Raw genomic sequence first — 14,840 nt, forward strand, 5'->3', positions numbered from 1 at the left:
CACATAACAATTATACTTTAACACAAAAAAATAAAAATTGAAAAATTTTACAATTGTTTCAAAGCAGAAAAGTTTTGTCCTAAAAAACATCCCATCATGCATATACACATAGCTCGAATCCTCCAATATAACTAACATAAATTAAATAAATAAATAAAAATATATAATGTTTTAACAAAAAACCCCTTGTAAAATAATAAAAATATTGTACTATCACATCAAACACACACAAATATATATATATATAAACTAATCAAATCAATCAAAATCTTTTTCATCTTCTTCAAATCAATTATAATAGCATCATTATTTAATCACTTGTCACAAACCCTAGAAACCCAAACCCAATGGCCCTACTTTTTTTCTCTTTCTTTGGCCCTACTTGCTCTCTTTCTCATGTAGTGAATCACCAAGGCCAAGTGTCACACCTTCAATCCTTTATCTAAACTTCTCTTACAAAACCCCCCCTTTCTTTCCTCTCTCTGTGTGGCTCTCTTCTTCTTCTTCTTCTTCTTCTTCTTCTTCTTTGTCTTCTTCTTCTTTTTCATTTGGGTCTGAATCCATGAAAAGGTATCACCTTGGAAAACCTCTCTAAGAGGGCATAGAGGAGGAGGAGGAGGAGGAGGAGGAGGAAAGGTGAAACAGAGGAAAAAAAATCACAACTTTGAGGTTTGGTTGTTCAACCATTGTATTTGTGAAGTAGAAAATGGGGTATAGCTATGACTGTGCTGCATCTGTGCTTCTCTGTGCTGAGGATAACGCTAGTATCTTGGGTTTTGATGATGGGGATGAGATTGAGGCTTGTTTGGAGGTGGAAAGGAGTGGAGTTTTGGTAGAAAGGTGTCATCTTTTTGGGGAGATGCTCTTGGAGATGCCTCTGATTTCAGATGAGTGTTTAGAGTTGTTGTTGAAGAAAGAGCTTGATCATCTCCCTAGGGCTGATTATGCTGAAAGGTTGCTCTCTGGTGCTTTGATTTAAAAGAGACACCGATATTGATTGGATTTCTATACTTGATTTTTCATTCAGAGATGATTAAAGAGAGATTCGATCTCAATTTCTTCATCTTTTTTCCCCCAGTTCTTAAAAAGTATGTCATCACCAACCTTCTTCTTGTTGTTGTTATATTCTCTTTTATTTTGATTTTCTTGCTTCCTTTTGATTTCTGGGAGTGTTACGAAGGAATTATTCCAAGTTGCTTCCTTTTTTTGTTTTCTTGATGATGTGTTTTTTAATGGTGAATACTGTTTGTTGAAACAGGCTCATGCACTCTATAACTTTGGCCCTTTGAGTGCTTACTTAGCAATCAACTTCCTGGATAGATTTCTCTCTGCTTATGAACTTCCGGTAAGCATTCTTTTGTTGTTGATTAAGATTTACATTCTAATCCCAAATTGAGGCAAAATTTTTTGGTATTTTTCTTTCCTTTGTTGTGTTTTTTTAGAAAGGGAAAGCTTGGATGACTCAATTGCTATCAGTTGCATGTTTAGCTTTGGCTGCCAAACTAGATGAGAGTGAGGTTCCCTTATCTCTTGATTTGCAGGTGAATCTCTAACATTTCTATAAAATTCTTCTTCTTGATCTTGAATTTTAATTCATTGTGTGTTTAATCCTTGTAATTCTCAACAGGTTGGGGACGCAAAATATATATTTGAGGCCAAGACTATACAGAGAATGGAACTTCTTGTGTTGAATACTCTTAAATGGAGATTGCAATCTGTGACTCCTTTCTCTTACATTGACTATTTTCTTCACAAATTCAATGACAACAAGACTCCGTCGACAGTATCGGTTTCTCGATCTGTTGAACTGATACTATGCATCATGAGAGGTAGAATTACTGAATTACATACAATTTGATTTTGAAAAATTTAATCTGAAGAACAAAACTTGGAATGCAGGGACTGATTTCTTAGCATTCAGACCATCTGAGATATCTGCAGCTGTTGCATTATCAGTCTTATCTCAAGAACAAGCACAAAAGCCGGAAACCGATGAAGTTCTCACTTGCTACTCCCATGTAATTGAAAAGGTAAAGAAAAGAACTAAAAGGAGAAGTATGATTCTTCTCATTGATCAAATTCAAGTGAGTGTTTTTTTGTGTCTTGATTTTGGATGGTGTTTGTAGGAGAGAGTTTTGAGATGCTGTGAAATGATTCAAGCCAACTCATCATTGATGAACAGCATCATCATCAACAACAACAACAACAACAACAACAAGAACAGAGCATTCAAGAATGCAATTTCTGCTGCTTCTTTTGTGCCACAAAGCCCAATTGGAGTGATTGATGCTGCATGTTTGAGTTACAAAAGTGAGGAAGCAGCACCAAGAAATGTAGTTCATGCAAATTCTGATCATACTTCACCACCTAATAAGAAAAGAAGGATGAACAGGCATGAATGAAGATGAAAGGGAGTTGAAACAGGGTGCTCTGTTTTTGTTATCATTTCATAGAGAAACTAATTGAGAATATGAAGAATAGGAGATAGATGAGAAGCAGAGGAAGAGAGAAGAAAACTTGTTCTTGAGATGAGTGTTTTCTTTTTTATTTATTTTTTTATTTTGTTTTTTTATTTGTTATGTGAAAAACTTGGGGTATGAAAATAACCTCTGAAACAAAATGGATAAAAAAAAAGTCTTAATGATATAAATGTTTATTTTTCATTTATTTTTCTCTTCTTATCTAATCCTCTTCAATATATATAAATATATTTACTTACTGTTTTATATAATAAAAAATCTATTTTATATAAACCAAATCATTTATATATATATATATATATATCATCAATCAAGTTAACAAAGACAAAATAACATTGAACTCAAACAAGATTGTGAGGTTTTTTTTTTAATTTTTTCAAACTAGAAAAGATGGAGGGTGGTGGCTAGCTATTCTCACTATCTTTCAAGAAAGTGATACATAAAAGCCCTTTATTATTATTATTATTATTATTATTATTATTATTATTATTATTATTATTTTTATTTTTATTATTATTGTGAAGATCTAATCTTGGTAATACACAGAGAGGGGTTGTGGGTCACTTGGACTTTGTATTGTTTCAGCATGTGAGTTCTTAATAGAAACTAAAGCCATTTATAAATCAGAGGCATAGGACCAAGTACTCACTTAGATCCACACACAAATGAACATATGGGACCTTGAATTTATGGACAGTTATTGTTTCTTTTCTTTCTTTTTTTTTAAAATATAAATAAGGAGAAATTGAATCATTTTGATCCTAGCTAAGTTCACTAAATAGTTTCCAATTTTTGTTTAGTTTATCATTAATGACTATCTTTTTTAAGTGTTTAATTAAGTGTTGAATCTCATATTAATACTTAAATTGAAAGAATAACAAATAAAGTACAATTATTTGTATCTTTAATAACTAAGCATCATTTTAATCATAATTAGATGAGAATTGTACTGTAAAATATAAATCAAAGCAGAAATATGTCTAAAGTATAATTATAATTTTGTTTGTACATAATATGTTGATGTATTCTTTTTGTTAACATTACAAAAATAGAATAAATAAAACTATAACATATCTATTATTATATCTAATCAAACACACTCATTTTAACTAACTTACAAGAATGGTCAAACTAGAGGAGGCTTGACCAAAGTTCTTTTATTTTGTTATCATTCATGTCCCTATTTGGGTCCCCTTCTAACATTTACCTTAGTTTCCCATATATTTATATATTTATACAAACTTTATTCAAGTGGGAGCACATATTGAAAGGGACCATGGATTGGGATTTTATCTTTCTACTTGCTTTATAGAATTTAGAGAAAAGGATTGTGCCTCTCCCATGAGATATTGTCATTGAAGTGGGGAGCTACTCTGTTTTTACTCCCCTAAAATTAAAATGTGTCTCTTTTTTTTTTTAGGGTAAATCATAGATATACAAATAAAAGAAATATCTACACAGTGAAAAATTTTAATGACTATCCTCATACTATATTTTACAGTAAAAATAATTTATTTTTTTTTTCAAAAATGAGGTCCAGTGATTAAGTTTGGGTAATTGTTTAATAAAAATATAAATCTCGATAAAATAAGAATATTAATAAGAGCTGATATTTGCTTAACGTCGAAAGGTTAAAGAAATTGGTGATATGATAGCAGGGTAGCTCCGGTTAATAACATGGTAACTATATATATATGCACATTTTAATGAAATTTATGCATTTTTTTTAAATCAAAGTATAAAACAAAGATTATTAAAGATATACAATTTAAAGTAACATGGCTATGGGGAATCTTAAAAATAGAGGGGTACATAGGTAATTACAACTTATAAAACTCTTTTTATTTTATTATATATATGTTAGGAGAAAAATAAAAATTAAAAAAAAATCCTACTAAAAATGAGGCAATATCCTGTACCATGCCCTATATACACCAATACACCAACTTTGTATTAATGCGCCATGCTTCATATGTAACTATTATTATGACCAATAATAAAACCAAACCTTCTACTAATAAAACCAACTGATTCTCTCAAAAGGACTTTTCTTGTACCATAAAACAGCAATTAATCTTGTAGATCATGTCCATTAATTATTAATATTAACCATGAAATATTTATATTATTAGGCAAAATCATGTATTATTTAATAAGATATTAGACTTTCATGGTAATATTTTGGTATAACTGAAAAGGTATGAGATTTGTAAATAAATAAAGTTTCTATATATATGTAAATACTATAGAAACCATTGTTCTAATTTTATATTGATTGATTAAGTTTAAATTTATATAATTATTAGAAAAATCAAACCAATTTATCTTTATAAATTGGGCTCCACATCTATTAATAATATTATAACTCAAAACTATATATATATATATATATAAAAAATAAAAGGGTTTACAAAGGGTAAATATGTCACCCAACTCTCAACTAGAAAATAAAACTTGTGAATAATTCTTGAAAAGGAAAAACAATATATGAAAATCTCTGATTTATTATTATTTGTAGTTTTTTGTTTATGGGCATAGCATGAGGCCTTTGAAATTTGGATTGAATGGGCTAAAGGAAAAGTTGTGGTCCTCCCACAATTGAAGTCACTTTCTTATTGGAAAACAAACCTGTTTTCCATAAAATTTTAGAAAACAAATTCACCAAAAGCTAAATAATAATAATAATAATAATAATAATAATAATAATAGCTTCATTACAAAAATTTACACAGAATATATTCATTGCAAATTTACACAGAACATATTTATGTAAATTGAAATATTAATATCTGCATTGAAAATATAATTTTCACTCAAATAATTTGGTTACAGTTAAAAAATCATTAGTATCATAAGCTGAATAACTTATAAATATATCTTACAATAAGGAAATTTGTAATTCATTGCTGATCCATAATTTTAAAAAAAAATTGCATAAAATGCATAATATGTGTAATTTTACTAAACAAATTTATTCATTTTGCTTCTTTTAGTGGGCATTCATTTCAAAGGAAGTGGGGAGAAATTCTGGGAAGTGGTCTTACTTCTTCCCACTTTTAATGTTTATTTATTTTGAAGTGGTGAAATTGTGGAAGTGACACTTCTCTCACTTTCGTTTGACATGGATTTTGAACTAAACCCATTTTAATATATGAGGACTAAAAATATAAATTTTATATTAGAGGGACTAAAAAGACGAAAAACACAAAGTAGAGGGACCATTTTGGTATTTTTACTTTTTTTTTACAGAAATGGGGGAAGTGAGTCAATCTATAAAAACGCACTTCCAAAATCTATTTTTGAACTCATACAACTCCACTCTATACTTGAATTCTCAAATTCTATTTTCACTTTCCGACAAATAAACATTAGAAGTGCTCGAAGTGATATTATTTTTTCTCACTTCCCCACTCCAAAACACTTATCTCAAAATTAACGGCTATGAAGACAAAACTGATTTAAAGAAATTACAATTAATATAGCCTAATACTAAAGTAAGTGAATCCTATACCAAAGATAAACGGTTTGAATCCTTTCTTTCGCATAGTGAATAAAATAAATAGTGGGTTGTTAACTTTCTAAAATAATAATAATAATAATAATAATAATAATAATAATTTATAGAGATAAATTGTTTAAATCTAAATATTAAACAAACATTTATTTATTTGAAGTTTTAAAAAAAATCACCTCACTTCATGCTCCACCAATGTCTTTTTGAGCCATGTAATATATATATATATAAGTAATGCACTAGAAACAAGATGAGCTTGATCAGTGTCAGTGGCTATTTATTTTTTTCTGACAGTTTTTCTTGGGTGGTAGGAAGGGCTTAAGGGACCATTGCCATCAATTCAAGCGTAGCTTTTAATTAAAATTAATTAATTAACCTCTCATTAATTCATTTTCCAAACAACCCAAAACTAACCACAACAATATTATATACAACATACATACATATGTATGTATGTATGTCTGTATATAGTTTATTTATTTATTTATTTTAGTTAGAATAATCTACTTGTATGATAAATCATAAAAGGATAAGTAAATCATTCTTCCATTTTAAATTGCTGTTTACTCATTTTAAACTTGTGATAGGTTGATTAATATTGTTTACATTATGAGATTATTTTTTTAGTATTTTTAATACATATATCATAAATTATGGGTTAAAATTTAATATATTTTATGAGAACCAAATTTAAAGGGTTGTATATATATAAACAGATATTTAAGAAGCAATAATAAACTCAATTAAACATATATAGATTTTAGATTAATTAAATTTATTATTCTTATAACATTAAATTATTGGGTTGAACTTCAAGTGTACTTTATCGAATATTTCCACTAAGTAAGATTTAAACAAATTTTAATTTTTTTTTCTGACTTCTACCTTATTTAACTATAATAAAAATGCAAGTACTTATATAAGTGCGTTGGATTGATTCCATATAGATGGACTTTGAAAAGAAAGTTATTAATGAAACAAAAATTTATTAAGAATTTTTCAAAGACCATAAAGATTCGTGATTGGATTTGAGTTAATCAATTACCATAATCCAAAATCATATCTTTATAGTTCGTATGATTCAAAAAGTTTGTCGATTATAGATCCATAATAGACATAAAGAAATTATTGTACATCAAGTAACATCAAATCTGTTAGATCTAGAAAATAGAATGTCTAATATTTTTTTTTCCAACAAACTAAATTTAAAAAAAAGTAACTTAGATTTTCTTTGATTTCGACCTTATTTAACAATCACCAAAATACTTAAAAATAAGAACTAAGAAGAAAAGAATCCTCATGTTGTGGGTTAATGAATAGGAACTTAAATAATGAGTGGCCCCAAATGCAACAATAAAAGAAAGAGGTAGGGCATGCATGAGCACATGAGTGACAAGATGGTGCCCTCACACTAGAGCTTAGTTTTCAAATGGAGTTTGATTAGGGGACCATGCATGGACTGCCAACTTATGTCCAACAAAATGACTTGATCTGAGACAATAAGGGCCAGTGCCATGCTGTAACTACATATAGATTCAGATCCACATTAATTAGTCTTTTTGCCTTGCATGCAAAAACCAAAGCCATGAACCATCTATATATATATCTCATTCATTCATTCATTCATTCAATTCATTCATTGGATGTGTTTAGTACTATCATCTTGTTTTTGTTCCCATAGAGTGAACAATATGATCATATATGTTATATATAAATATATGGCTGGATATCATTATGTTTTTGTTCAAATGCCTAGGGTTCTCTTTCTTTCTTTTTCATGAACAAGGTTAGGTGTGTTTGTTTCTGTGAGTAGAATTGAATGAGAGGGATGAATTTTCAGGCTAACTCAAGAATTTATTATTATTATTATCTGGGTTTTATTTAGTTACCATTTACATTTTCATTTTCATTAATTTTGTTTTATGTTGCACTGTTTATACATCACCTAAAAAATATATATAAGTTTTGAAGGTGTATTTAATATATTACAGAAAATTGACAAAGATACGAGTATAATCAAATATAGCATCTAATTTTCTATGCACTTCTTTTAGTATGGAGGAGACTCCTCACATAATTGGTAAATTCCTTTGCGAAATAATTGGTTTTGCAAAATGATCAAAGATATATGATCTTATACAATCGTGAATAATTAGAAGTTCGGTCTATCCTCGGTGTTTTTTCTTCTTGTGTATCTATTTAAAACTACTTAATTACTGTGTGGTCACAACTCATGTTTTTTTTACACATAATATTTGTTATGCCCCATTACCACATTAGGCTTATACTTATTTAATTTATCTTAATTACTTTAATATATTTTAAGCTGTTTATCCACTATTTATCAACATAAATAAATAAATTAATTAATTAATTAGTGGAATGGAATTATGTATGTGAGCTGTATAAAACATAAAAAATGTAAGTGAAGGAGTCTTGGGATTAATAAGACAATAATAACTTAATTTGTTTAGCCCAGTTAAGTATGCAAGTTTGTTATACACACACACACACCCACACACACACACACACACATATATATATATACATACATATATATATACATATGAAAATACTTTCATAATAGAAGCACATGAACATATAAATGAAACATCAGTGGTACTGAATATTTGTGAGCAACGAAATCCATTAAAAGTTTAAGTAGTACTTCCAACTTGACTGCACAGTCTGCACCTTAAGATATACATATAAAAAATAAACAACAGTAAACTTATTACTTTAAAGTTTAAACCCTAATCCATTATTTAGGTTTTAAAGTATATATATATATATATATATTGTAAACAATGACAAGGGCATTGTACTGTGTACATATTAAGTTTAAAACAGTACTACAAACATAACTAAACCTTCAGATAAATAAAAACAACAGTGATTAATTTATTACTTTTAACCTTAATCTATTGTTACTCAGTTTAGTTTAAGGATATGGACATTATTGTACTGCATATATATAACAGTACTACTAAATTGACTGAACCAGATGATTAAAAGAAAAGAAAAAAAATCAAACAAAAACAAGAAGAGTAAATTATTTTAACCCTAAAAAATAGCTACATATTGCAAGCCAAGAAGGTGGATGGTGCATTTGATATTGGCTGCAAAATAAGGACATGGACATTGTACTGCATATTAGCCAAAGGGTTGGGTAATGCAATCCAGCACATCATCAAACTTTATGCTGGATCTCACCCTCCATTTATTTACCTCTTTCTGAGTCAAAGCTGGTAACTCTCTGAATTTATAATTGTCAAAGTACTACAGCAGTGGCATTCTTTATAGAGGATCCACCAACACTTATGAAGAAGAATTCATTTCACTGTATCAAATTAAATGAGATATGTGTACATATATTGAGCTTGAGAAACAACTTCCTTGAAGCATTATGTTTATTGTCTATATGAATTTCACACATGTCTTTTCTCTTGTTTTTTTTTTTTCATATATACATATATAGAAGCATTATGTTTATTCTTTGTATAAAGTTCAATATCCATGTCTTTGTCTCTTGTTATATATATTATATTGCTTATTGATATTTGTAAGTGTTTGGATTGATTTATATTATATATATATATATATATATATAATAAGTAGACTACTGTATTTTGCTTTTAGTAATTAAAATACCTTTTAAATTTTTTTAGTATTTTTATAATAATAATTTCAGAATATAAACTATTTAATTTACTTGAAAAAAGCACATATAGCTAAAACACTTTTGAAAAAATTAAAAAAAATTATTCCATAAATCAATCCAAACATACCCTTAAAGTCTTTTATTTCATTTGTCATGACAAATTATTTATTTATTTTTAAATATTGCTTAATCATTTCAGAAACATGTTCAAAATTTACAATATTTTCCATTGGTCTGGCCCATCAGGCTTGATACATGGCCCATAATCTTAAATCAGTAAGAATGTTTTTCTAAAGTTTGTTGTTGTTGTTAAGTATGAACTTTCTTCTTATAATGATAATCATATGTAAAATAATGAACATATTCTAATACAATCAAATTCTGCCCATTCATAAAAGCAAAATAATTTTCTTCTCCATATCAATTAAACATATGAAATAATTTTGCTAAATTCTTCCTCATTCTGAACAACTTAATTATAGAAAACAAGCACTCACACCCAATGATAGTTGATGTTGCTTAACATCAAGAATTGGTAGGAGAGTGCAAACTTTGGTGAAAATGATTTCCTCTCCTATAGTACTAATTGAGCTGCCTCAAACCAATTATTGAAAGCACATAAAATATATATATATATATATATATAGTTTCACCATCTCACCTAAAAGAAGGACCTCTAGTTTTATTGAAAGTGCATCAAGGGACCCCATGATAAATCCATAAGCATGCACGCTTATATGCTCACTTTGAACTTTGTCACTCGTGCATGATGATGAAGGTTAGGTAGCTCTTTTTATTTATATGACTCATTAATCATATCTTTACTCTGTCATATGTCATGTGGGTATATATATAGAGATAGTGTATGTGTTCAAACTTCTCCTTAAATTATATTTTGTCTATATACGGCTAGTGCTTAATATAGTAGGATTATTAAAATCAAGGTTTGTTCACACATGAATTAATCTTTTGTCAATTTAGATAAATAGATAACTTGTTTACATTGGCTTCTCAAAAAAGTGCTCTTTTTTTTTTAGTTTAGTAGAAGTGCTTCTGGAAAAAAGTCCTTCGAGTAAGTTAAAGACTTTTGTATTTTTATGTTTGGATTAAAACTTTTCACGTGAAAAAGACAGCATAAAATAAGTTAAAAACTGTTTTTCAGGTTTTTCATGTCTCTACTTTCCAGAAAAAGTCGATATAAAGCACTTTTTCGAGCACAGTCATGTCTTTTTGAAACTTATAAAGAAAAGCAACTTTTGGATTTTTCAAAAGCCAATCCAAACAAAGCCAAGATAATGTCCATGTTGTAAGGTTACATGTTGATGCACTTCATCTTGGTCCTTGAAAGTTTTTAAATGGATTTTGGGCAATATTAAAACAAATTAATATGAGCAAGTTTCTTTGGAATTAGGGATATATAAGTCTGTTAGCATGATAGTTGTGGAGTCTAATTTATATTCAATTTTGTTAGAATTATACTAATGAATAATAGAAATACCAAGGGGTATGTAATTCCACTAAATAGTTGGTTGGATGAGATGAAGGAGTTATACACATGTGCCCTAAAACAAATTTAATTTTGTAAAACCTAATATATATGAAAAATTTTACTATAGCTAGTATTACTAAAAATTTAATTATTTTTGTGAAGCAAGAACTTATTATAAAAGCAAGATTTTCAGTTGATAGTGAGACTTCTCTATGTCATTTAGTTATGGTTCTACTGTTTTTTTATTTAATTTCTTTTCTATTCTAATTACATATTTAAAGTTGCATAGTGCTGCCATATTTCATAACGTAAAGTTCAACATAATGATCAATTGGGACAAGCATTGGTGTCCTTTTATTCAAATTGTAGTTGTTATGGAATTTTCATTGATGGAAGAAGGTGCATAGCAAGCTTGTGGATAGTGTTTTTGTTGATATTTAAACTTAGTTGCATTAGAAGCCAATGGCGTTAGCTAAAGGAATTAGGGTTGGGAGCAAAATATTTGACTATAAAAATAAGAGAAAGAGAGAGATTGTTTATTATTATTTTCATTTCAAATTAATTTTTTTTAAGAATTGCATATAGTAACTTCAATAAAATATAAACTAAAACCAAAAATAAAATAAAATAAAATAAACCTCAATTTTGATTTTTTAAATATAAATAAGTCTTTTCCTTATTCTATAAGACCAATATGATTGATATTTATTAATTGTCTTTATATTTTCATCGTTATTTCATTTTCAACTGAATCATGATTTTCGTTTATACTTATCCCACAACTTCCAGCCACGCGAAAAAAAACAACAATAATAATAAGTGGAGCCCTTTTTAAGCTAAACAAGCACGGGTAGTGTGCATAATGGAAAAGATAAAACAAAAAAACAAAAAACTAAAAAGCGATTAAAGCAAAGCCAAGGGTTGGCACTTTAATGGGGTTTATGTTTGATAATTGTGTGATGGTGTTTAAATTCTCTAAAAAGTTGGTAAGCGTGGAACCCTTTCTTTCTCTCTTTTCTAAGGTTCTTTTAGAGTAACATCTTTTTTGTCCCAAAGGGAATGAATGGCATGCAAAGTTTTGGTTTAGTGTGTGAGCAAGGTGGGTGGGAAGGAAGGAGAGAATGAAGGGGGGCCTTGTGACTTTCTAAGCGTGGGAGTTAGTGTTGGAGAATCCACCCACCCAATGGCTTCATGCTTTCTCAAAGTACCTAACCCTAATGTCCCCACATTCCATCAACTAAACCACACACTCTCTCTCTTTTTCTCAAAGTCAAGGTGTGTTAGTTTTAATTTTAATCCACTTAATTTGCTATGTCACAATGTCAATTAACTTTAATAAAATAAAAAACACTAATATTACTTGATTATTAGTAATTTTTTAACTTCATTGGTTTGGTATAAACTCAAGATGTAAGTTTACAGTGAAAAGAGATACAAGACAAGACAAGACAAGACAGACAAGGATATATTGATAAAGGAGCAAACACTCAGTTCTAATAAATTTTTATATAGTGCTTTTACATAGAATACATAAATTGAATCTTCTTGACACTCAAACTAATCCAGCATGTTCACGCACATTAAAACTACATCATATTTTAAGATCATGATAGCCTTTAAACATTTTGATTATATCTAACATATACAGACTAAAAAGTATATGAGATAAATCAAATAAGTAGATACTAAAAATATAAATAATATTTTTTGGGAAAGTGTCTAATAAAATTTCTTGGACCTCAAAATTAGATAAAGCCTTAATTTTAATCGAAGTCTATCATACTAATTTATTTCTTTCATCCCCACTTTCAAAAAATATCTATTTAATAAATTTATGTATGCATATTTTTAGTATCTGAACTGTATTAATATACCTATTTTTTATTTTTTTATATTAAAACAAAAACTATCAATATCCTTTCATAGCTTAAGGACTATTCATAATTTTAGTCAATTTTAAAAAATATTTAAAAATGTCTTCAATTTATCCTTTAAATAATTGTTATCCGATAAGCAGTATACATAAGTCAAAATCACTAATAATCACTAACTAGACATATGAAAGTGAATTTATTCCTAAACCTTGTGCACATCACCTTTTATTTATTTATTTATTTATTTTATAAAATGAATAAAATTTTTCATTTTAATTAATATTATAAAAAATTGATTTCTCAAACTCTCACTTGTTGAGAAACAGTATTGTCATATTTGCAAAAGCAGTCACCCATCTCTTATAAATCAACAATATATATATATATATATATATGAAAACATCATCTAGGGACGTCCCTCGATTTCAAATCTAGAGATATTTTTAAATTTAAGCCGTTGGATCATCATCCGATAGTTGATTGATTATATAAACACATCGTACATCTTTTTTACGTTCATGATCATCGTAGAACACGTAGAAGCGTTGTTTTCTCACGTTAGCAATGATAAGCAACGTCGATTTTTCATCGGGTGGCTATGGATATCCCTAGATTTCAAAGTCAGGGACGTCCCCTGGGATGATGGGCTACATATATATATATACATGAGGACCTATCATTTAGGGATGTCCCTATATTTCAAATCTAGGGATGTCCATAGTAGCTATTGAATAGTAATCTAACGGCTCTTATCATTATAAACAGTAAAAAACGTGTTATACAGTGTTGTATAGTGATCATAAATAGTAAAAAGATATATAGTGTTTATATAAATAATCAACCTTCGGATGATGATCCAACGGCTTAAATTTAAAATGTTACTAGATTTCAAATCTAGGGACTTACCTAGATGATTTTTTTCATATATATATATATATATATATATATATGCATGTGTAAATATAAGGCAAGATAAGGGTATTAATTTATGTAAAAGAAAGAAGGCAATGGCAGTAAGGGTCCGTTTGGATCAAGGAATAGGAATGGTAATGGTAATGGTAATGGAAAAAGTAATGGTAATGGGAATAGGAATGGGAAAAGTAATGGTAATGAAAAAGGTGTTTGGTTGGAAAGAATAAATATTGGGAATGGGAAAAGTGTGATAGAGATTATATGCAAATTACTTTTAATGCCCCTAATATATAAAAATAATTACATATAAATAAATATCTAGTCTCGGTAATTATTATAATTAAATTCTTTTATTAATTATTTTTATTTAGTTAAATCTAAAAATGGCAAAAAATGTCATTTTAATTTAATTATTATAATATAATAATTTTTTTTGTTAATTATTATTTTTAATTATTATAATATTTAAATGACACATTTTATGTTAAATATAATTTACTTTAATTATTATAATTAGTTATTTAAATTAATGATTATTATTTAATTAAATCTCAACTATGAGTAAAATTGTCATTTCCCAGTAATTTATTTAATTAAATATATACTGGGTAAAAGTGTCATTTCACTTTAATTACCATAATGAAATACTTTTATTGACTATTTTATTTAATTAAATCTTTATAAGGGCAAAAATGTCATTTCAATTTAATTATTATAATGTAATATGTATATTAAATAATTATTGTTAATTATTATTTATTTTAATTATTATAGTAATTAAATTACGTTAATTATAATTTATTTTAATTATTATAATTAGTTATATAAATTAATTATTATTATTTAACTAAATCTTATCTAGGGGCAAAAGTGTCAATTCACATTCAATAGTATTTATTCCCCTCCATTA

General features: G+C 27.9%; 1 protein-coding gene across 1 annotated transcript; it reads left to right on the forward strand.

Moving 5' to 3' along the window:
- The first annotated feature begins 483 nt into the window (after nucleotides 1–483).
- Nucleotides 484–2,667, forward strand: LOC120281700 (cyclin-D3-1-like). Its single transcript, XM_039288400.1, is given in 7 exon segments — nucleotides 484–972; nucleotides 974–1,008; nucleotides 1,257–1,345; nucleotides 1,443–1,541; nucleotides 1,628–1,829; nucleotides 1,900–2,030; nucleotides 2,127–2,667. Coding segments are annotated over 7 exon segments (1,098 nt in total). The 5' UTR covers nucleotides 484–706; the 3' UTR covers nucleotides 2,403–2,667.
- The last annotated feature ends 12,173 nt before the right edge of the window (nucleotides 2,668–14,840 follow it).

This window comes from Dioscorea cayenensis, chromosome 18 (genome assembly GCF_009730915.1).
Source record: "Dioscorea cayenensis subsp. rotundata cultivar TDr96_F1 chromosome 18, TDr96_F1_v2_PseudoChromosome.rev07_lg8_w22 25.fasta, whole genome shotgun sequence".
Taxonomy (NCBI): Eukaryota; Viridiplantae; Streptophyta; class Magnoliopsida; order Dioscoreales; family Dioscoreaceae; genus Dioscorea; species Dioscorea cayenensis.